The 22290-nt window shown below is 35.0% G+C and overlaps 5 protein-coding genes across 10 annotated transcripts; 1 reads left to right on the plus strand and 4 right to left on the minus strand.

The window, feature by feature from the left end:
• Positions 1-911: 911 nt before the first annotated feature.
• On the minus strand, positions 912-4442 carry SSE1 (shrunken seed protein (SSE1)). The gene is made up of 9 exons (XM_021424624.2): positions 4079-4442; positions 3720-3971; positions 2973-3030; positions 2570-2783; positions 2178-2482; positions 1823-2085; positions 1613-1680; positions 1443-1504; positions 912-1320 (listed from the first exon to the last, which is right to left on the minus strand). Exons 2-9 carry the CDS (start codon positions 3786-3788, stop codon positions 1259-1261), a joined length of 1101 nt encoding a protein of 366 aa, XP_021280299.1. The 5' UTR covers positions 3789-3971; positions 4079-4442; the 3' UTR covers positions 912-1258.
• An 839-nt stretch (positions 4443-5281) lies between these two features.
• Positions 5282-6421, plus strand: LOC110414173 (Ubiquitin related modifier 1). The gene is made up of 4 exons (XM_021425244.1): positions 5282-5365; positions 5724-5799; positions 5909-5991; positions 6100-6421. The coding sequence occupies exons 1-4, from the start codon at positions 5343-5345 to the stop codon at positions 6215-6217; spliced, it is 300 nt and encodes a 99-aa protein (XP_021280919.1). The 5' UTR covers positions 5282-5342; the 3' UTR covers positions 6218-6421.
• A 466-nt stretch (positions 6422-6887) lies between these two features.
• On the minus strand, positions 6888-10881 carry LOC110413622 (P-loop containing nucleoside triphosphate hydrolases superfamily protein). The gene is made up of 7 exons (XM_021424504.2): positions 10484-10881; positions 9925-10049; positions 9229-9379; positions 8804-8914; positions 8039-8177; positions 7821-7936; positions 6888-7363 (listed from the first exon to the last, which is right to left on the minus strand). Exons 1-7 carry the CDS (start codon positions 10742-10744, stop codon positions 7187-7189), a joined length of 1080 nt encoding a protein of 359 aa, XP_021280179.1. The 5' UTR covers positions 10745-10881; the 3' UTR covers positions 6888-7186.
• Positions 10882-11053: 172 nt separating this feature from the next.
• LOC110413621 (SPX domain-containing membrane protein At4g22990-like) lies at positions 11054-18343 on the minus strand. Of its 6 annotated transcripts, none has more exons than XM_021424498.1 (11): positions 18197-18343; positions 16047-16121; positions 15839-15959; positions 15413-15724; positions 15110-15214; positions 13920-14374; positions 13454-13755; positions 12930-13117; positions 12634-12824; positions 12134-12267; positions 11054-11897 (listed from the first exon to the last, which is right to left on the minus strand). In XM_021424498.1, exons 2-11 carry the CDS (start codon positions 16097-16099, stop codon positions 11659-11661), a joined length of 2100 nt encoding a protein of 699 aa, XP_021280173.1. In that variant the 5' UTR covers positions 16100-16121; positions 18197-18343; the 3' UTR covers positions 11054-11658. The 6 variants fall into 6 exon arrangements, with proteins under 6 accessions (XP_021280173.1, XP_021280176.1, XP_021280172.1 ...); XM_021424501.1 differs by having other exon boundaries at positions 16047-16124; XM_021424497.1 differs by lacking the exon at positions 18197-18343 and adding an exon at positions 16452-16804.
• A 2632-nt stretch (positions 18344-20975) lies between these two features.
• LOC110413270 (uncharacterized) lies at positions 20976-22216 on the minus strand. The gene has a single exon (XM_089783194.1). The coding sequence runs from the start codon at positions 21480-21482 to the stop codon at positions 21135-21137; it is 348 nt and encodes a 115-aa protein (XP_089639320.1). The 5' UTR covers positions 21483-22216; the 3' UTR covers positions 20976-21134.
• Between the last annotated feature and the right edge of the window lie 74 nt (positions 22217-22290).

Here is a 22290-nt window from a genome sequence, read left to right on the forward strand (position 1 = left end):
TTACTATTATTTTTTTAAAATTTTAAATTCAAATTATTTTTAAATTTTTAATCAAACCAAATTGAACTGAGATTAGAGTGTAGTAAATGGAACCTGTTTTCCGAGACCTAATCAACTTTACCAAATGAGATGAAGGCCAAAATGATCGAAGCTTATAAGAGAATGGTACGACACGGCAGGGTCTAGCCTTGAAGAATTAGTTTAATTAATTTTTATGGAATTTGAGGATTAAACAGCCACATCAATGTCAAAGGATTTCTGAAAACTCAAAAAAGCATAAATATACTATTATCATTTAATTAATAGTACATCAAATATAAATTTTATATTTTAAATTTTTAGTTTCAATGAAATAGAAATTTGGAGTGAGTTTGCAAGTGGCAAAGAGTTTACTTAAGATGTTGGCAATTGATATCGGAATACATTATCCACAATTATTTACAATAATTGTATAATATACATAACTAAAACGTATATCATTACTGAAGTAAATTCAACGTAATCTCATGTTCATATGTAATAATGATTGTACAAACTTAGACTATGATCATAATTATACAAAGAAAATTCTCTATAGATCACAATATGATTTCATTTTCGTACATATACTTAAACTTTATGGATCAACAAGATTTTTCTCTTTTTATTGTTCTTTTTTTTATATTTAAGGGTAAAAAAAAAACAAATTCAGATCAATAAATACAATAAAAATCTCTCTATTTATTGTTAATTAATTTTCAGTTAGATAGCCATTCTAAAAAATAATATTATATTAAAATAAACATTATCCTTATTTATTTGATTTATGCTGCTGTAGACCTATTCCATATTCCTTACGAGCGTTATTATTAAAGTAGGAATAGACATATATCTGTTAAATTAAAGATATTATAAAATATAAATATAATAAAGATGTTTTCATTTATTTTCAATTACTTTTAAATTAAATATTCATTTTAAAATTCCAAGAAGGTCAGAGTCCGCTGATTAATATTCAGCCTAGCACAGCCTGAGCTCGGCCAGAATTTTAAGGCCCGTATACAGATACATGCCCTTTCCAAAGTTGAGCCCATTTCTAACACAGATGGAAAGTATGAGAAAACTGAATGTCGATGATACTTGTATCTACAACTTGGTTAAAGAATACAACAGCAACACCACGTATCCGGTGGTTGGGATGATCTTCACCAAAAGATTGTAACCAAGAAAATATGGAAAAACCGACTGCCTTGAAGTATGGTTTCTTGCAGCTTCACTCTTACGATCCCGACATGTATGTATACCTTGTCTGAGCTCCGATTACGAGCTCAACAATTTTTGCTGGCCAAAAGATATAAAGAAAAGATATTAGTTTATAGCTAAATTAGTTTGATCAATAATTTTACATGGAATGATTTCAATATATTCAGATTTTTAAAGGGGAAAGAATCTGTCCAATGCACCTGCTAGAGTCCCAATTAAAGGCACAGGCTCCACTAGCTTTTCAGTGCTTTCAAGTTTTTGCCTGTAGACCAAGTATATGCTAGTTTGTTAAATTCCTTAGCAGTGGGAAGGTATCCACAAAAGAACAGCGGGAATTAGGAAGTAACTTTTGTGAATGTTTATCAATTACCTGGTGTACTTGCTAAAGAAGGGTTCTCTCATTAGGTAAAGTGCCCATAACAGTTTCCGTCTTTTCACCTGGATCAAACACTTGATATCAGCAAAGCCCTAGTTAACCTCATTAAGCAAGGTCAATGAATGCTTTACGAAATAAATCTGCAGATATCATACCAAAGGTTGATGAGGCAAATGCAATGCAAAAATTTATGATGACTCTAACCTCATCCTTTTCAGACGCAGAAAACTGTTGATCGCTTCCACCTTTCCCTGATTTCACAACATGAGATAGAAAGCCAATTCCAATAAAGTCCACACCCAGAGAAAGAAACCAAGGAACCCATGACCTAACTCCATATCTTCTAATGAACAAAACATATATAAGGGGTCTTGTAATAAAAAGGACCTCCCCCAGAATAAATAAAGCCCCATTAACACCCTTCTCTGACAAAATCACGGAGAGCGTAGGCCTTTTAATCATTGGAGCTGTAAAAGGAAATATTGCAATTAATTAACAGATTTTCCTATCATTTCACTGAAATTAGCACCCAATCATGAAAGTTTTAAGAAATAATCACTTGGAGGCTCCATAATTGCATGCTGTTGTTGAATTCTTTGCATCCATACAGGGTCAGAAATCATCCTAGCACTCTCTCCAAATCTGCTCAAAGCAGACAGTGCCCTTCCTTCAAGATTCCAAGGGTTTTGCCCATGATTATTTTGGAACCAACCAGGTCCATGATGGCCTCCAGGCTTCAGGAAACCCCCAATTCTCTGTTGTGAACTTGTATCGTCAGAATCTTTTTCAACATTTGGTATCTCTCCTCCATGCAGAAGCATTTTATATCCACTGTTCCGGAACAAAGCTAATCTAACCATCACCCTAATGTACATCAGATACCAAGTTATTAGGCAAAGACATAATGCCAGTATATTAGCAAGAAAAGCATAGATGACAAATGTTTCTTACTTGGTAGCTTCCGTAACAGCAATAAAATTCCATTTCTTATCACCATAGTACTGCTCTGCAACAACTTCAACCAAAGTTTCCAAGTCCTTTAAAGCAGATATGCACAACCCATAAGGGAATGATGAAGGATCAGCAGAGCCAGTTTGCCTCCCATTAGGGGCTGTATCGATTATATGCTCATTGATAGCAGTGATTATTCCCAAAATTGCAGTTACTGCATAAGGTTATTTAATAGGGAAAAACTGTCAGCAGTCAATGAAAAAGACAGTATAGCTTAAAAGAGGGGAAATTTTGATATACAAGGAGAAGAGAGGGGAGGGAGGGGAGCAGCAACCAACTAGATGACTCTTATCAATTTCTAAGCTATCAAGAAGTAGCCAATGTTACCAAAATTTCACAAAACCTGCTTCTGGCCCTATCTCTGAAGTGGAGAACCGTTCAGGAAGAAACCACGTCAATCCCTGGACAGCAGTTTTAAATAACAGCATAAGATAGGAATTCTCAAATTTCTAAGCACATTAAAAAGTCATTCACAAAATCTACATTTCCAAGCTCACTTGTTGAATACAAAACCAAATAATCCAAATAATGATGGATCATATATACAAGGAACGTCAGAGATATACCAATCCACAAAGGTAACAAATATGGAAATCTACCAGCTAATGAAGGCTCCAACATTGCAGATAATCAGTACTCTTCCTAATCCAACACCTTTCATTTTGCGTTTCCAATTGAATGAGTTTTGTGAGCAAATATCTCATTTTTTCATTTTTCCATTTCAATTTACATTGCAAATACAATATCTTCCATTTTTCACTTCATTCTTTTCAAGGGAAAGATGGAAGAGGCAGTAACCAGAATCCAGACCAGCATAAGTGAAACCTAGAAGTCAACTACTTTGAGTTTAAACTATCAAACAAGAAATAAACTTTTGAGAAAGACAGATTATAGCCCTAATATTTGAAGCACAAGCATTAACAATACATTTAATGCACATTAACATTCAAACCAATCGTTCTCCAAGATTATAAGTGTTCTTGATCAAGATTCAAGAATCGTCTAATAGCTATCAATATACACTTCCGGAATTAAAAAAAAAATGACTTTATGTAATTGTATGGTAAGGTAGAAAACACTAAAGGCTTACGTTGGCAAGAGACTCCAAGGAGTGCACGTAGTCTCTGTTCCTCCTAACCCATGTCTTATAAGCCTCCATTGATTATAAACTTTATAAAAAAACCTAGAACAGAGAATTCAAACCCTAGCTCCTTAGTCACTGCCAAGCCAGTTCATGCTCAACTTGGACAAATTTGGAATTTTGGGGCCGACCCAGATTGGCAAAGACCAAATCAATGAACCCCTTTTTTGTAATTTTGTAATTTACCCGTATTCTTCGATTCTGGAGAGGAAAATGGAAGAACGTTTACGAGAAGTTCGGAGGTCGAAGGGTATCTCGAAAAAGTGAATCGGGGAGGGTGAGGGCTATGAGGTGTGCCTCTTCCTTACCTCCTAAAATTGTGATTCTAATCCTTGACCGTTGATTGGGATGATGTTAGATAACTGGTTTCGATATGTCTGTTTCGACGAACCAAGTGATGTGAAGACGAACGAATTTTAGCGGCACGGAGATAGTGCTTTTGAGTTGATGAAAGCAGAGAATCGTAAAGCTAAAAGAAGAAACTCGGAAAGACAGAAGCAGGGACAGGATACCGGTTTTGTGCACCCCAATGGCAACGCGTCATTGGCCATGCAAAATCATCAATCCCGTCAATGTTCTTCTCCTCATCCTGTCCAAAAAAATACAACTAGTGCTAACAAAATCAAGTTAACATCATCATATGATTAAGTTGATGTAAGAAAGCAACAAGTGTTTCAAAGCACTTTGTTAATCTTGATAAAAAAACAAAAGTACTTTGTTAATGTCATTGTTTAAACTTTACTATCCCATAAGTCCTGATTAAAAAAATTGACTACTTAAATCAAAAATATCTTAAATTTATAAATATAATAATTTTTTTATTATCATCAATCAATTTTAAATTAAATATCTATCTACAAGAGTAACGTTGCTACTTCCATTCATTAGCCTTTTCACGCATTATTTTGTTATTCATATTACAGGATAAGTTCATAATTTAAAAATATTTAAATAATAATAAAAATAAATTCATATTTGATGTCGAACAATCTTTTCATTTATTATCAATTGATTTCTTAATTTTGATATCATATCTTGGAGATAATTTTAAAGAACTAATAACTAATTGAGAAAGGATATTTCTTTTTATTTGTTTGGTAGCACCTATATGTTTTGCACTTGCTTTGATTTTATTGTCGTTTGAAAATCAAAGCAAATAAAGTATAGACAAGGGATATTTCCAAAGGATATGAATCCCACAACCAATGCAGTGTCCTAATTTTTTAAAAGTTACCTGAATCTTGAGTTCCACATGATAAATTATTTACAATTTTTTTTAAAAAAAAAGTATTTTGATGAAGAAATTGTTGAATTTTCCTTTCAATAAAATGACAAATTGTTCAATTGTACCTTTTTAAGTGAAAGTTCATCGCAATCCAAGAAAAAGAGGCCCAATAAAAAGGGCCGAACTATCTTCCTATTTACTACTGGGCCCAAATATTCAGCCCAAAGAATGCAAAAGTGTCAATGCTCGAAAACGACGTCGTGCAAACTGATTATTCCGTGACAACAAAGCGCCCTTCGCAAAGTCCCGAGTTAGGGTTTTTGAATTTCTGCGGAAATTTGTTCAGAATGCAATTGACTCTAGAGTTTGGGTAAGTTTTTTACTTCCTTTCATGTCTTTAATCAAAACTGATTATCAGTTTTGGGTTTGATCAAAAAACTGCGTAAAGATTGGTAATCTCATTGAATCTTCTGTGCTTATTTAGGCTTTGATTTTGCTTTTTACGACAAAAAAGTTTGCTGCTTCTGCTACAGTGAAATCTTTGTACAATTAATCAAAAAGGGTATCAAAATATAGGAACAATCTTGGGATTGGTTCAAAATTCCATCTTTTTGCCCCTCATCTGTATTGCAGTTTCTCGTAATGAAGTTCTTTCTTGAGGATATTACCAAAACTGTTCTGCTTGTTCTTGCTTTTAATGTCTTTCTGTTATTCATTGTTTGATGCAGTGGAGGTTTAGAACTGTTATGTGAGTCTGTTAAAGTTCATAATGTGAATGTTGATCTCCCAAAAGGAGCAGATAAGGTAAGCCTCTTCCTCTTCTAAACTTAAGATGTTGTAAACAGGTTATTAGATGAGTTTTTATTATGTAAGCTGACTGAAGAGTATTGTGTTTGTTTTTGGGCTTTCACAGTTAACCATGAGATATTTACTGTCTTGGGTTCGTACCGATTTGATCAAGGAGAGACCTGAAATGTTCATGAAAGGGGAGTCTGTGTAAGTTTTTAAGGATCTTAGTACTCTTGCTTAATGAAGCAACAAATTCAATTAGGACTTAACTTTAAAAGCAATCTGCTAAACTGGTTGAGGGATTGGTTTGTGCAGGAGACCAGGTGTTCTTGTGCTAGTAAATGATTGCGACTGGGAGTTGACTGGTCAGCTTGACACAACCTTGGAAGAGAAGGATGTGGTAGTTTTTATTTCTACATTGCATGGTGGATAGTATCTAGATGATTGTTACTCTATCTTATAAACAATTGCGATGAAGAGGATATCAAAGTTTGGCATAGTTGTAATGCCTCTGAACAGCATTGCTTAAGATATTATATGAAAGTGCAATGATATTTTTAGTGTTTAGGCCTCATGTTCTTTTATTTTTGTGCAATGGACTAATTTCTGCTTAGTTAATATATGTTTCTTGTAGCTACTTGTAGTTTTCTTTGTTTGTTATTCCTCCTATCCCTATTAAAAAAAAAAACAAAATAAGGTGCCTTGGATTATAGTATTAAGCAATATATGATCTTCATGGTTGGTACCTTGCCCAAAATAAAGTGCTCTCACTCCCTGAAAGGTTCTGATTTCTGATAGTTGGATTTTATTTTTGTAAATGTTTAAGCAAAGGGTAAAAGAGAACTTAATTTCGTGAATATCACAGTACCCACTACTATTACACCTGGATATTTGTCTTCTTTTTTTATCCATTATGGACCTTTCTTCTGCACTGATGGCCTGCGAGGGAGCCAAGCCAACAAGAACAAGCTTTCCTGCATAGTGTTCTGTCTCACTAGTCACTTCCCAAGGAAACGAACTCAATTACAGCAGATAAAGCTTAGAAAAACCTGTATCCAACCTATTATTTGTAAGCATATCAAATTTGTTTCCGCATGGGGGAATGAACAAAAGGAAAATTTATTATGATAAACAAAAATTGTCCATGGTCAAGCATAGTGGTGCCATTCTTAAAATAATAATAGAAAAAGAATGCCCTCACAAGGTTAATATGAAGATTACAGGTCTGCCAAAAGTGAAAAAAGTATCGTAAAGAATTTTTCTAAAATAAATAATGCTATGCAACATTATCCAGCAATAAAATAGACTGCTAAATTCCCTTTGGGTCGAGTAGTAATGATGCCACACATGGCCGACCGAATAGCCAAGTGGAAAAGAGCCATATGAAGTCATAAGACGGCAATCAGACCTTCTGTTTTCCTTTTCGGAGTTTCTCAAGTTCTGCTTCAGCATCTGACAACTGTTGCTTTAAAGTGGATACTCTTTGCTCTAGTTCTTCTACTGTTTCTATAGAGCGAGAAGGTTGATATGGTGAAAGAAAATGACGTGAAAATGCTTTCAGAGCTTCAACCCCAGTAACCTGTTATAGCCATACAAGGATGATCAAGAGCCTCAACTATTGAAATGAAAATGCTTAGCAATATATGTCTAGATACAAAATTCAGATTTGGCAATCAGTTTCATGCTCAAGGATTATATTCTTGAAATGCAGAAATGATTCTTAGAGAAACAAGAGGCAAGGAAAGAAACAATAATGACAATCAGTGACTGTTTAGGGGAAAATAACACATTACGGATTCTCCTAGGGATGCAAAAAGTTTGTCCAACAAAATTCCACAATCAAATCACAGAATATTTTGGAAAAATAACAATTCATCGTGGAGGCAGTCGGTGCTAAGAAAGATAGAAAGATCTTCTATCTACAAGTTTTGAAAACCAATCAAATAATAAGAATATCAATGCACATAAATTTTATCTTATAACTGGTTTATGCATTGTTAAAGTAAAATTTTCACATAAAATATACTTGAACTCACCTCTTCTGGCAGCAGTGGCAGCTTACTGATGTGAAAGTCATCATATAACATATAAAACTGATCGAGGTACTTTTGTTGCATCCGCATTCTTGCTTTCAGTAACTTGGATTCAACATCTTAAATTACAACACAGGCCAATTGATAGTAAGCTTTTTTCTTTAAGCAACAATTCTCTGGGGCAGAAAGAAAAATGATAGATATAGTAGAAGTAAACATACCTTCTTCATCAAAAATTACTTGGTTAATGATAATATTGTGTGTATCTATCTCAAACTTGGTGAGTTCCTGCACCAGTCTCTCTGTTTCATACAGAGAGAGGAACTCTGGAATGCAAACGCAGACAAAGGTTGTCAAGTCCTGCCAAAAGGAAAGTGCATCATACAAAATGCATGGGCACCTCAAGAAACTTCAGTCAAAATAGAACAAAAGCCAGATGGTAAAAGTTTCAGTAAGTTGCATAAGACTTCCAGAAACTTGAAATCGAAAAGTGAAAAAATGCCTCCAACACACTTCACAAGTTTTAGTGCTTTAACAATTGTAAATTTAGAGGTATATCTGTCACTTCCTCTATATCATGAAGAGTGAAAACTAAGCAGGAGATTGAATCAAGTGGATCTCCACACATAGCAGCAGCTTTTGTCCTTCCTTCTCTCCATTTTCAAAAGAAAGAATATCATCACGTTAGATTAACTTATCATGAATAACAAAGCCTTGAATTTGTGGCATATCATGGATGGCCAAACTTACTCTGCTAAAGGAAAGACTCTACTTCACTAGTCAAAAAGCATGGCAATCATTATATTGTTTATAAAAGCTCTTAATATGCTAAAATAAAAAATCCAAGCTTAGTGCAAGGACAGCCTCTGATGGCTACCAAGCAGATTGTTGTCAAATATGCAGTTAAATTTCATATATTAACCAATGAAGAAGGAAAACTAAAAACAATATGTATGGAAAAAAAAGTTGAGAATGGTATATCTTACTGGGTCTTTGAACTGCTTATTAACTTGTTCAATCACATCCTTCATGCCTTCAAGCCTCCCCAAAATTGCATCCTCCCCAAATTCATCATCAACCCCAAAGAGACGTGTCATCTACAATGATGAGTTTCAAACTCCATGATTTATATATAAGGAAAACCAACTAGGAAATAATAACAATTGGTAAATCCTGTGGGCGGACATTTGAGCTATAACCTTTAAAATGGTATTGAAGACAAACTTATCAGACATCATTGCAAGAATTGATCACTTGAAATAAGACATTCAAGAAAGAATAGTAGTTTTAACGGAAATAACATAAAGGTTAAAACAAAATTTTACTAACAACAGGCCCATTGTTGACAAAATTCTTGAAGACTGGATTAGCAATATCTGGTGATAAGACATACTAAAACATAAAGTCATACCTGACTCAACAAACCACCGAATTTGCTTTTCAATGACATCATTTTTGCAAGTCCCTTCTCTAAGGTAGCTGGGAATTGTAAAAGTCGAAGCGTATGGCCAGTTGGGGCAGTGTCAAATACAATGCAAGAATAATCCATTGTTTGCACCAATCTGCAAGAATGCATTACATTCAGACAACAACAGACCTATGGGAGCTGAGAAAACACAAGTAAAAGGTGGCGAAGAGCATGCAAGAAATAGTTTAGAGAGAAGCTATCCATCATAGTTTATCTTATACACTTCAAAAACTAAGGGATATTTTTCATATATCCTAGAATTATCAACCATTGAAAAGTGTGAAACAAAATAGAACAAAACATGAACATGCACACCGAAAGCTAAGTCTTCGATTTGATCATTATATTAGACCCTAGGCCATAGTATGTGAATTAAAACTTTCAAAAGTAAAATCTAGAAAATGCCCACAATCAGCACAGCTGAACTGTAATCTTTCTTAATTCATGCCCTGTTTTAAGGCTTTTGGTTGAAAATCATAAAGATACTAATAGAGAAAGTTAAAAGCTTTCAATAAAACCTAGTAACTCTTAACTTGTTCCAATATACATATAGAAACTGAAAAGAAGCAACAGCCACTTAATGCATCCAGATGATTCATCCTAATCGAAGTATCAAAGAAAATAGAACAGTATTCTTACTTAAGCATCTCTGCAAAGCTCATTGCCTCATCAATTCCTGGAATTGCATTTGCCAAATCAGAAAATAAACTATCCATTCCTTCAGGCCCACCCATATCTTCATTTTCGACTGTAGGATCCACCTCCTATTATGCATCAAATGTAGAAAGGTGTTGAATAAAATTTTGACAAATGAAACAATCACCACATATCATCTTGTAAAAGTTCTAACAAAGAACTAATCCTTAATGCAGAAGCTAAGCAATAAACCGGGTTGAATCCATTACTAAATTACAATGAAATCATATTCACATAATTGTTCCTCCTTTCAGATGGAAATAAGTTGAAAATAGAGCATTTAGGGACCGGGTATTTGCAACTTCATGAAAGCATATCAAATTATCCACAAATCAACAATCAAAAACAAAACATGACTGAGCATTGCCTAATTTATTCCAAAAGGACCCAAATTTACAACCAAAACACCCCATGAAAATCTCACACGACAACCATAGGCCAAATCCCTGAATACCCAGAAACGAAAATCAAATAAAAAGGCTAGAAAAATAAAAAAGGGTACCATGGCATATAAATTGCTGAAGCCATTAACCAAAGTAGGAGTCTTTGTGAACCTTTGTTGAAAGGCATCGCTGAGATTATGAGCAGGATCCGTGGATATAATCAAGACCGAGGATCTGACCCGAGACAAGAGGATCGAAAGAATCGAGCTACAAGTGGTCTTGCCCACCCCTCCTTTGCCACCAACAAAAACCCACTTCAGGCTCTCTTGGTCCAGTATGTTCTGAACAGTTGCCTCTGGTAAATCCAGATTGTCTGCCATCTTTTCCACAAAACCTTTTCTTCCTCTCTTGCTTCACCGAGGAATGGAATTGGACGGACCCAGAAAATTTGTCAGGTTTTCTATTCTAGAAAACAACTAGGGAGCTGAATCTAATTCGCGTTTAAATAAACGTACGAATCGAACTCATGAAGTAAAGTCGCATGAGGTTTTGTCTAGGGGCGTATGACGTGCGCATTCCATAGTTTTATTCATTACACTATTAATATATATTTTATCCTAAAATTTTGCTCCTTTAAATAAATAAATATATATATATGCATTATATTAAAAAGAAACCTTGTACTTCGGGTGTTCCAATATTCAAATTATTGAATTAAATTATATGTTATATTAGGCTTTTTCAAATAAATATACAATTATTTTGGTATTCCAATATTTATCAACAATCCTTTGGAACAATCCTCTTGAGTAACACTGCTATTCCTCCTATTCCCTGTCCAGGTTTAGTTCAGTACTGAGTCCTCTTTTATTTTGCCTTTTGCATTTTGTTGGAGGAGGAAACCTCAAATTGTTTACTCAAAGCTTATTCATCGAACAAAACCTTACTTAGGGACGTAGAAGAGTAGTTTATGCTGCTCGTGTTAGGCATTGTCTTAGTTTCTATAAGACATAAGCAGCTCAATATCTATAAGATCTAAATCTTGTGTAAATATTAGGCTAGGACAGTTTTTCATATTGTTTGTGCTTTATCAGGTGATCAACTGGTTCGGGTGTTGCATATAGGCTGGAAAAATGGGAATCAATCATAACGGCCACTGATTGCTTTGAATGTTTTGCGTTCAGCAATGATTAGAAGTTCGAGAAATTGTATCTACTTATACTTGGCAATTGATTAGAGCATGAGTTTATCCATGGAACTGCTACTCCACAAAATTTTTGCTTACGAGAGGGTGTTAGTAAAGAGCGTTGTAGGTGAAGCAGGTGGCAATAATGGAGGAGATACAGATGAATAGTGAAGGAACCAAGGTAGTATTCAAGAGCCTACTCACGCCCAGGTAGCCAGATAGTGTTATTGTACCATCTGCAATTACTCGGGCAAGGGTTCCGGCTTCTGTTGAAAGCAGCCCTCCATTGTAAGTTCCACGAGAAAGCCTTGATGACATGACCCGGGAGAGGAGCGACAAGTTCACACCTGGATTGATCATTGAAGGGAATCCAAGAATTACAGTTAGGGAGCAAAAACTAAAGCCTCAATAGTAAACACTAGTACTATGTGTTACAGTTTGGCCTTCTAATATAGAATGCCATATCAAATTTTTTATAGCAGGATTTAAAAGGTTTCAAATGTCAGCAGAAAGAACAAGCAGTCATCCTTGCCTACATGGATAGTGCATTGTTTTGTTCACACAAAGTAACCACAGAAAGTACCTTCAAGGACTTCAGCAGATACAAAAGTGATTAGTGCAGAGCCGACATACTGAGGCACAGAGTAAGGGATGCCGATATGGAAGCTTAGGAGTATACCAATCAAAACCATGATTTCAGATGCGAGCAGAACTTGCCTGCAATCAGGTTAAATGAGATGCATGTCATCTGGGAATAGATGTGAACAAATCAGTGGCAGAAAAATATCCTAATATAATCACTCACTACACTATGCATTGGAGAATAACTTGATTATAAGAGGCTCAGAGCTTACTGGTTCGGTCTATCAGCTGAACTGATTATGCTCTTGCTCTTGTTACTTGAAATTGACAGAAATAGAAATATCTTGAACAATATATTTTTCTTTTGACCATTATGCTCCGATTAAGCCTGATGACAACTTTGGAATACTGTTTCCTAAATGTAACTGAAACTAAGACCATTTGAAAAACTGTTGCACCTAGAGCTGGAATTATCATGCTTCTTGTCATCTGTGAACTCACCTTTCTTCAAACATGTTGCTGATGTAGGTTCCAACAACAATGTTTACTGGAAGTACTGTTAGCCCAAGACATGCAAGAAAGATCGCCACACTGCTGGTTGACCATATAAAGTAATATGCAGTGATGACACTTGCTTCAGCAAGCAATATCTCCATTGCATATTTAAGCATAAAATAAACAAATAATTGAACCTGATGAACAATAGAACAATTTCAGTAAGAAGGACCATTGCAAAGTCAGCTCAGAGAATTGAAGTTGATGAAAGATAAATTGAGAATGAAGAATCAACTTTATACCTTTACAGATGGTGTGAGTAACCGGTATGCTGAGACAATTGAAGTGACAGGTTTGTGAGTTTTCTCACAAGAATCTTCCTCGCCATCATCACATTCTGCGTCTTCATTTTGACCTTGTTGCTTGGCTTCCATGTTCAAAAGCAGTGGCTGCGTGTAACCATTCTCTACAGCATAATTCACCGATGATCCTAAAACAGACAAAGTTTCCTTGAATAAATTTTGGAATGATATTGTATTGTTGTTCAATGATGGACTTGAAACTACAAGAGACAAAATGGAGCTTTTATGAAATAGCAAATCTTGGACCCAGAAATGCCTACTGCGTCATACAAAAGGATCTCAGAGAATGAAAGAGCCAGAGTCCAAGTGGACATCATTTGGCTCCCTAATGTTTCTTATAACTAAAAATTGAACCCTAGGGATGCAGAAAATATCAATACTTTAATATGGTATAAAATGAATTAGAAAAATTAAGACAAGAACAGTAAATGCAAAACGTATGAGATTCAATCTTGTTGACCAACCAGAATGAACTTCCTGTGGCAACATATTCTCCTTGATCTCCTGAGGAGGCTCTTGAAAGCAAATCCACAGCCACAGTAAATAGAAAAGCCAGGAAAGAGCCATAACCCAACCAGGTAAAGTGTCCTCATTAAATGTGAGTTTGTAAATCTTAAAATTAGTTTGAAACAAGCAGGCGAGAGCTGGACCACATGCCATTCCAAGAGCACTTGCAGTAACAAAACCTGCAGATGCCCACATCCGCAGTTTATGTGGCACACAATCACTGATATAACGCCTGTTTACAGCTCTTGCAGAACCTAACCTGGAAATATCAGCAGCATTAACTTTTCCATTAAGAAAGTGATATTAGTGAAGATGAATCATTTTAAAAGAACAAGAGGACTGCGGTACTACTATCAAAATGAACTTCTTTCCTGATAGGCCTCCTATATATTATTAAACCAGAGAAATGATTAGACAACTTACCCACAAAATAGTCGACCAACCAGAAGAACTGCTATTGAATTAAGATCATAAGCCAAAGCATACAAGGTGTTTCCAATGAGAAGCACAACACTGCTAAAAATAAGTGGCCTCAAGTATGATCTGTTCGACCATGCACTAAAATAAACTGAAGAGAACACTTGTGCAACAGCCATTGACCCTATGACAACACCACAAACAGTTGCTGCAGCTCCAAGGCTAAGGGAGTAGTCATCTGCGGTTGGGACAATGATATATGTGTTGACCATATATAGAAACGTGCTTACCAAATTCAAGAGAAGTGACATGAAATGATATCTCTCCTCCACAACATCTTCTTCAGATGGAGTTGGTAAATCATCTTGCATAATAAATGCATGCTTCCCCAAAAACTCGAGAAAGTTTGTTGAATTGGATAATCTGTTTACCGCTGCTTTTATGGAATAAACCACAGGATCCTGCACGTTTTACAGTCTTTGCTTTTACTTATCAATTGAAGCACACAAACAAGAATGCAGAAATACTATGTGAAACAATAGAAAATTCACTATAGACGAAGTTGAAATGATATGCCCTAAGAAACTCATGTCTAGCACCAAAGTTAAACAACTCTACACCCAACTAGGCCCTGGAATTTCAATTACATCATTTCTGAATAAGGTCATTAAATGACCAAAGAGAGGTAATTTTTTCTAGTTTCTGGTCAGATACATAATCTAAGACAAGTTAAGTGGAAGTCTTTTCTTTCTAATTTAGCTTCTAGCTCCAAAATCCACAGTTCTGTTTAAGAAGTTATGGAGAAGCATTTGATTGTTGAGTCTCTATCACTGAAAAGAATATATCATCAAGTTGCTGAATGAAGTACTATCAGCTCATGAATGGCCCTAATGCAATTAAAATTTTCAATGGAGTTGAAATATTGCTCTGGTTTATGTTTCTTAGCATTGATCAAATATAAAATCAAGTAATTCACGATCCGTTTAAAGTACATATGCAGCTGCAGCCATTCTAAAATATCAGTTAAAAATTACATGCTTCATTTATATATAGATTGTTTACCAAGAAAATGGAGATTCTTATATATATGGTGATGCATTGTGAACTTCTATATACTTCACCACTTTACAAGTTGAATATTAGAAGAGAGTAATGAACAATGGATAGATAGTGAAGGAAAGGATCCGAGGAAAAACCGGATGGGATAAAGCAGGCTGATCATATATTGATACGTAGTTCCCTTGATGGTCTTGCAGGTCTGCGAGATTGCGAGATATGGCTCCAACAACAGCCCCAAAACCCTGCATGTTCAACTAGTAGCTGATAAAGCTTTCATTCACATGAAGAGACTATAGAAGCTGAATCATGCTTGTATAGTTATCTGCGTGTCATGTGCCAAAGAAAAGAAAGTGCAACTAAGAAATTCCTATAAAAATAATATCAAAATCTTAATAAAACAGGAACAAAGAGAAGATTGATGTTAAAATCGGATGCATTACCACATGTTTAAACACTTGTCGCAGCTGAGAATAAGGATGATTTGCACGGGTTTTGACATAGTAATTGGTGAATCTGTAGCCAAAGCGCTTATCAAACTTCTTCAAAATCTTTCGCAAGCCAGTAGCATTCATCTCAACAAAAAAGAGAAGCCTTAAAAGATCATGTCCTACTCCTCTGTATGCTTCTTGTAACTCTGATATTTTTGCTCCATCTGTCTGCTGCAAAATTTCGTCATGCTGTTCTCTAAGATCAGATAATCTGCTCGCTAGTTGTCCTTGTTGTTCCAGCAGAAACAATACAATCTTTTCAATCTAAAAATTGCCAAGACAAGCAGACAGAAAATGGTATTTATACTCTAAAATAACAGTAACAGGTCTGTCTTTGCATTAGTTATGTGAATGAGATTCATCTATTGCTAAGTTTACCTGGCTGTCTAGCATTCTTGAGAAGTCCTTGAGAACATAGCGGTGATCTTGGGCTCCAACCTCCAGTTGTTGAGCGTATCGGTTGACTTTCTTCTTCAAGAATTTATAGTTAATATAATACCTGAAAATAAACACATTTCAGGCATACTTGAAGAAATTACCAAACCCAACTCAAATAGCAGTCAGAATATATAAACCATACATATACCCTTGCCATTCTTGAATTTGTGATTCTTTCAACTTCTTCCCGAAGGCCACCATCTTAAACGCAAAAGCCAATTCACTGCTACAAAGAAAAGCAGAAAATATGATCTGAGACTCTATTCTTAACTACTATATAAGTTTCTTGGAGCAATGAAGCTTCAAAATCTTGTCAAGGTAAGTAACACATCCGAATAATTCAAGAATTTTCAAGTTTAGTGGAAATTATGATTGGAAAGATATGGACTTTCTTTACATACTCAGATCCTTTAAACCCCCAGAAAGATATGAAATAGTAAAAAACCAATATTCCGGAATATTAAAAGGGGGACAGTTTGGACCTTTAAACAGAAACCTAGAAACAAAAAGGCCTTAAAGATCGTAGGAGGATCAGCAAAACACAACTAGAAACCTTATTCGGTCTGAACATGTTTAGCATTTGCGTGGAGTATAAGCAGATGGCAGTTAGGCAAACATGGTAGCAAAGAATTTTAAGTACTAGGAAAACAAAGAACAAGAAAAAGATTCATTGGACTAGACGAAAGCAGCTCTTGCAAAAGGTTCGTTCATGGGAATCAGAATCTAAAACCGAAAGAAAAAAGAAACAAAAAATTTTGGGGGATTTGGAAGAAAAAGAAATCCATGGCCGACAGAACTGAATGACCAAATCTACAAGAGACAGAGGCGTGAAGTTGAGGAGTGTCATGGAAATCGCGCGAAATTTGTAAATGTAGTTTGGTTTTTAGTTAGGAGGGGCAAAAGCAATTTGCGAGAACGAGTTTATAGGACAGTACGTGGCAGCTTAAAAGCTTTTACAGGTGTATAACGCACCCCGACTCCAGGGATCCTGTGTTTTTCGTTATTAAAAGGCGGCGGTGTTTCATCTTTTAAAATTGAAAATCAATAGATATCCATGGGCTAAGCGATCGTACATTCGGGCCAGGCCTCATTTGACATGGGCTTGAAGACTTAGTGAAGACCAGTCCATATAGCTAGAGTTTTTAGTATTAATTTAAAACAATGAAAATATTTTGACATAATGTTTGAAAAACATTTTAAATTTTAAATAAATTTTTATAATTAACAGTTAACTAATTATTATTAATTAAAATATTACTTGATATTTTAAATTCAAGTAAGTGTAAAGTAAAATATATGACATGTGATAATGTTATCATATCGCATCAACATACCACATCATCATCTATTATAATATATCAACATATTATGTTAGTGTCATATAATATAAAATAATTAATAATATTTTAATTAATAATAATTAATTATTAATTATCAAAATTTATTTGATTTAAAATAAAAATATAAAGATATATGTACGTAATAATAAAGAATCAACACTTATTTAAATTTTTTTAAATAATTTAAAAGTTTTTTTAAATATTATACTGAATATTTATATCAATATTATTTTAATAAAATGATGAGAACTCTAGTTGGTTTTGAAAATCTTTGCCAAAACTCAACTGAAGTGATTAACTAAATAGATCATGAAACATGATAACTTGAATATATAGTTTAAAATCTCTGCATGCAGATGTGTTTCAAGTGTTAAGTCAAAAAAGAAAGGAAAAGAAATATTATTTTGACATTACTTTAAATTTTAAATTCATCAAAAGAAAAAGCATTTTAAAGGCAAAATAGTAAAGTTAGCTGAGCCAAAAATTGAACATAATATTCAAAAGTTTAATAAAAAGAAAAGAAACTTGTAAAATTATATATATATATATATAAGATGTGTATTTGAAATAATGAGTTCTTATATGATTTTTTATTTTTTTTTGTTTAAAAAAATATTATATTTTATTATTCTATTAATGTATAAAAGAAAGATACCTGTTTGACACTTTTGTTATCCTTATCTTATAAATTATTAAAACATAAAAAGGTGATATATGCGAATCTTCCATTTAGCAGTATTATTAGGCTAAGCTTTAATAATTAGCATTTGGCAACCCCAGCATGTTAGGATACATATTCTTTGTCTTTGCACCTTAATTTTTACATTAATCAAATACTAATTAAGGGTCTGTATAATCTTACATGCACGTACCTAGATGAAAAAGTATACACACAAGCGTACTTATTCAGGTGAAAAAGAAGAAGGTACAGGCAAAGTGCTACGAGCAGCCGACTTACAGTTTCTGCGAGCTTGTGGTGAGCAGCTAGCTGATCAAGAACTGCTAAGTTTTCCCTGTTTCTGTGAAGTTAGAACCTGGAGATCATTGAGAAGCAGAAAAATTAGAGGTGGTATCTGGCAAGGGAAGCAGAAAATAAGGTTTAATGTACAGGGTCGAGTCGCCAAGCAATGTCAAAACCCCATTTACATATATAGTGCAGCAGCCTCAAAATGAACAGGAACGAGGGATGTTTTTCAGCCACCATTACAAATCACGAGACAAAACACGTGTCGTTCGCGAACTGTCTGGCTCCTTAGAATATTGAAAGGTCATCATTAAACCTTCTTTTTTACGATTCAATTATGACAATAGTACTGATATTTGGGACTGAAATGAAGAGAATATCTTACTTTTAACACCATGACTGTTAATTAGGTTCAAAAGTTAATCTAGAAAGCTGGATTAGCCGTATATTCCTTGGCCTTTCAAGTTAGACAAATGTTGTACCTAACTCCTAAAAGTTAAAAAGATATTACCAACATTACTACCTAGGAGAAAGATAAACAGACACATGCAATGGATGGACGACCACAAACATATATTTTAACAACAATGATGTGCAGAAAAATCTGGGTTTTCTTTTTCTTTTCAAACCTGGACACATACAAGCAAGGAAATGATGTTCATGAACGTTAAATTACGATGACCAACCCTCTCTTCCTATGTATCAGTTTGGAGGAATCGCGTGAGTTTCTTAATTTGCTAAGGACAAAGAAATATAAATGTAGCGGTCGTTTTAATTAAAGTTTTCAGAGATGACAAAAACCTTATTCTTGTATATGGTCCAGTAATAATATATGTTGAATATTCCATTTTGAACCCTATCCATTTGGGGAGAATTCAGTCTGGTTCCCCTTTTTTCTGCAATTTCCCCTTGAATATTCTCTGGTGCTAATTCGGATATAGAAAAATAAGAAGTGGGATATTGAATATGCGGTATAGTCTATCGAAATCTACAAGTGGGAGAAACAGAAATCTAACATCCACTTCTTGGTTTCCGATGTTTCAAGGAATGGAGAGCTTGATTTAACAAAACCTTTTTATGCTCGAAAGCAACTGTGAACTACTCCATTAGCAGAGCATAGTTCAGAGAAGTGAAGAAATGAACTACGAGGCCAAGTTTCCTGTGCTTAATGATCATGGGATCAACTCATAAAATTGGATAACCTGTGGTGCTTAATTCTTTACTCTGTTAGTTCTCTGGAGGAAAAATGCACATGCAAAAACCTTGAGTGTTAAGTTGCATGGCAGCCAATGAAAGCAGCTGAGTCCAAGATAAGGATATGTATTTGTTGGCATCTCGGGCAGCAGATTTGGGCCATAAAAGGAGTAAAGCCAAGCAAGCCTACGGTAGAAGAGTTCACTTCATCGATTGTCATATCCCGTTGTGGGGATAATTCACGCATGGGTCATTCCACAAAGTTCTTTTTCAGCTTCAGATCAGCTATGGGATTTCGTTGAATCATGTTTGGTCGTTATAAGAATTAGAAAGGCAAAGGGTACTGATGACAATGATCTGATTGGACCACGAAAAGTCAACAACTCCGTGAAAATCTCTTAACAGGGAAACAGCATTGTGTTGATGAGTCTAATCAGGGTTCTTTATCATAATTATTCCTCATCAATTCACTGTTGCGTTCCACTAAAGTGAATATTGTCGCCCACAAAGGAAGCATATGCATGAATACTCTTGTTCGCCATTAAGACACTGGGAGTACAATTTTTGGCAAGGATATATTAAATCCACTTCTGCAAAATAATTTGGGACTAAAACCGTTAATTAGATATTCCATCTAAACATTTTATTATTTGACAAAATATTCAATTAAAAAATAAAATATAATTAAGTACTTGCATTCTATAAACATTTTATAAAATTAAAATATCCGATTACAAGATATCGGATTTCAAGTTGGATGACTATTGTAACAAGATTCGAACCTCAGCCCGAATCGAACAACTTGGCTTTTAATGGTTTGGAAACTGATGGGTCCAAGTCACAAAGTCCGCAAGCTTAGGCCCGACTAGGTTGAGAGCAGCCCAATACCAGAATCTTATTTTCGCAGGCTTAGAAATGAGCCCTCTTCTGGTTTCTCGCCATTTTTTTACCATAATAATTAAAAAAATATTATAACAAATGGAAAATGTCAAATTGGTATGGATAAAAATAAATCCAAAGTTGTTTGGTTGGGGTGGTAATTTCATAGCATTATTTCTAGCTTGTACACGTGGTAATTAATGGAGGATTTATTCCTCCACCCCACCTGTTGATTAATGGAAAATATGCCCCACTTGGGCTTAATAATATATATATATATATATATATATATATATATATATATTGCCATTTAGCTTCATCCGAGAACAAAGAGAAATGTTGGTAGAAATTATTAAGGACCTTTTTCTTTGTAGGTATAAAATGGTGAAGCAGTCATTCCATTAGATAATTAATGGACTAATGAGACATTGATCCAGATAATTAATTACCCAACTTTTGTCATTGTTTAATGCTTATCTTATCAAGCTTTCCAACATTCCATCTTCCTTGATTATCTTGATTTGTTTAATCACTTGTACCGGAACGGAATATGTTTGTGCCTCTCTGTTTTCATGTTCCAAGTTTCAAGCTTCACCTCGTACATGGAGAAAAGATTTCAAGTTTTTACGACGGGCCTTACAGCATGTATATCATGTTATTCATGTACTTACTAAAGAGAAACAATAAAGGAATATAATAAACAAGAAGTTCGATCCATTGATGAATCTTACAAGTATGAAGAAGAATGTTTAATTCGAATATATCTTATGTTCTTGCAAGAATGTTTCGATACTTCCATTGATGAGGAAAATTAAACAAACTATAATTACAACCAAAAGCAATAATGAAGTGAACAAAGCTACCTCAAGGACTTCCTAGACTTCATAGGGGTGATCTTGATGACAAGTCCAGGAAAAACATCATCGGGATCATGAATATGAGGATTCTGCTCCACGATAAAAGGATCACCACACTTGTCACTGATAGAGTGAAGGGTTTCTCCTTCTCCAACAACATAGATTTCATCACATGGTCTGCCCAAAAGCTGTCTCCCTTTGACATCCTCATCATTTGCTATCGTAGTAGTCTCCTTGCAAGAGTTCAGCAATAGCAGGGTTAACAAGACGAAAACACAGCACCAAGAAGCTTCGTCGGCCAAAGAAATTGCTAATGCATAAATCTGCCTCTGAGAAAGATTGCAAGCCATGGCCGTGGACACATAGAGAGGGAGAAAGAGAGAGGGAGAGAGAGAGGAATGAGTGATGAGCTTGGGAAATTTATATGAACTGGAAAGAAAGGTTTTCGAGGGGCACGAGTGTGGTGTGAGGACCAGTTTTGGCGGTTTATAATGGTGGGGGTGTGAGAGGGAGTTGGGGGAAGGAGAGGCTAGCTTGACAAAGTGGCCACGATTTGTATTTCGTGAGTCACCTTCTTTGTAAGGGCAAAAACCAACCCCAAAAGTAACTTTGTTTGAGTGCCCGGGGGTTTTAAGTATTCTTTCTTTATTTATTTCTTCGCTTGTCGTTGCTTCGAAACCTGAAGGATGTCCCAACAGAACTGAAACAGAACAATAACAAAACAATACACTTGCTTTTTGTTTTGCTTTATAGATGAGTCCCGACAAGTGCTTCTTTCATTTCGGAGGAAATTTGTGTTTTTTTTTGCCCTCTCCTTTTGTGTGTTCCGAAAATTTGGATGATTTCCCTTGGAAACCTGGCTGCTTATTACCTAATTGGTTAAAGAATACTACCAAATACAGTTCTTTCCACACTCCCTCTTAAACCCCCAGAAAACAAAAGAAAAGAGAAAACTTTCCAGCCAAGACATGAAGTTTTTATGCTTTTGCATCACCATTAACATGGTCTCGTAGGAAACTTGCGAAGCTCGAAATTGGGTATTGATTTCTTTTCTACTTCCTTTTCGAAATTTTATCAGTTTATATGATTTCAAATTTTAATTCTCTTTCTCCCACGATTTAATGAAAAGAAAAATAAATAAATAAATAAATTAAAGAG

This window comes from Theobroma umbraticum, unplaced genomic scaffold (genome assembly GCF_002168275.2).
Source record: "Theobroma umbraticum cultivar Fairchild unplaced genomic scaffold, ASM216827v3 scaffold_4.1, whole genome shotgun sequence".
NCBI classification, from domain to species: Eukaryota; Viridiplantae; Streptophyta; class Magnoliopsida; order Malvales; family Malvaceae; genus Theobroma; species Theobroma umbraticum.

Bases quoted from the DNA above. Each gene is read 5' to 3' on its own strand.
- SSE1 (XM_021424624.2), bottom strand. From the start codon at position 3,788: ATGGAGGCTTATAAGACATGGGTTAGGAGGAACAGAGACTACGTGCAC. The intron at 1,681-1,822 runs GTTAGAGTCATC...TGTTTGATCCAG, and splicing joins CTGCGTCTGAAAAGGATGAG to GTGAAAAGACGGAAACTGTT. The intron at 1,321-1,442 runs GTGCATTGGACA...TCTTTTGGCCAG, and splicing joins TTTAATTGGGACTCTAGCAG to CAAAAATTGTTGAGCTCGTA.
- LOC110413622 (XM_021424504.2), bottom strand. From the start codon at position 10,744: ATGGCAGACAATCTGGATTTACCAGAGGCAACTGTTCAGAACATACTG. The intron at 9,380-9,924 runs GTAAGAATACTG...GCATTCTTGCAG, and splicing joins AGCTTTGCAGAGATGCTTAA to ATTGGTGCAAACAATGGATT. The intron at 7,937-8,038 runs GTATGTTTACTT...TTGTAATTTAAG, and splicing joins AGTAATTTTTGATGAAGAAG to ATGTTGAATCCAAGTTACTG.
- LOC110413270 (XM_089783194.1), bottom strand. From the start codon at position 21,482: ATGGCTTGCAATCTTTCTCAGAGGCAGATTTATGCATTAGCAATTTCT.
- LOC110414173 (XM_021425244.1), top strand. From the start codon at position 5,343: ATGCAATTGACTCTAGAGTTTGG. The intron at 5,366-5,723 runs GTAAGTTTTTTA...TGTTTGATGCAG, and splicing joins CAATTGACTCTAGAGTTTGG to TGGAGGTTTAGAACTGTTAT. The intron at 5,800-5,908 runs GTAAGCCTCTTC...GGGCTTTCACAG, and splicing joins TCCCAAAAGGAGCAGATAAG to TTAACCATGAGATATTTACT.
- LOC110413621 (XM_021424498.1), bottom strand. From the start codon at position 16,099: ATGGTGGCCTTCGGGAAGAAGTTGAAAGAATCACAAATTCAAGAATGG. The intron at 14,375-15,109 runs GTTTTTCCTCGG...TAAAACGTGCAG, and splicing joins AGCCTGCTTTATCCCATCCG to GATCCTGTGGTTTATTCCAT. The intron at 13,118-13,453 runs GTTGGTCAACAA...TGTCTGTTTTAG, and splicing joins GCCACAGGAAGTTCATTCTG to GATCATCGGTGAATTATGCT.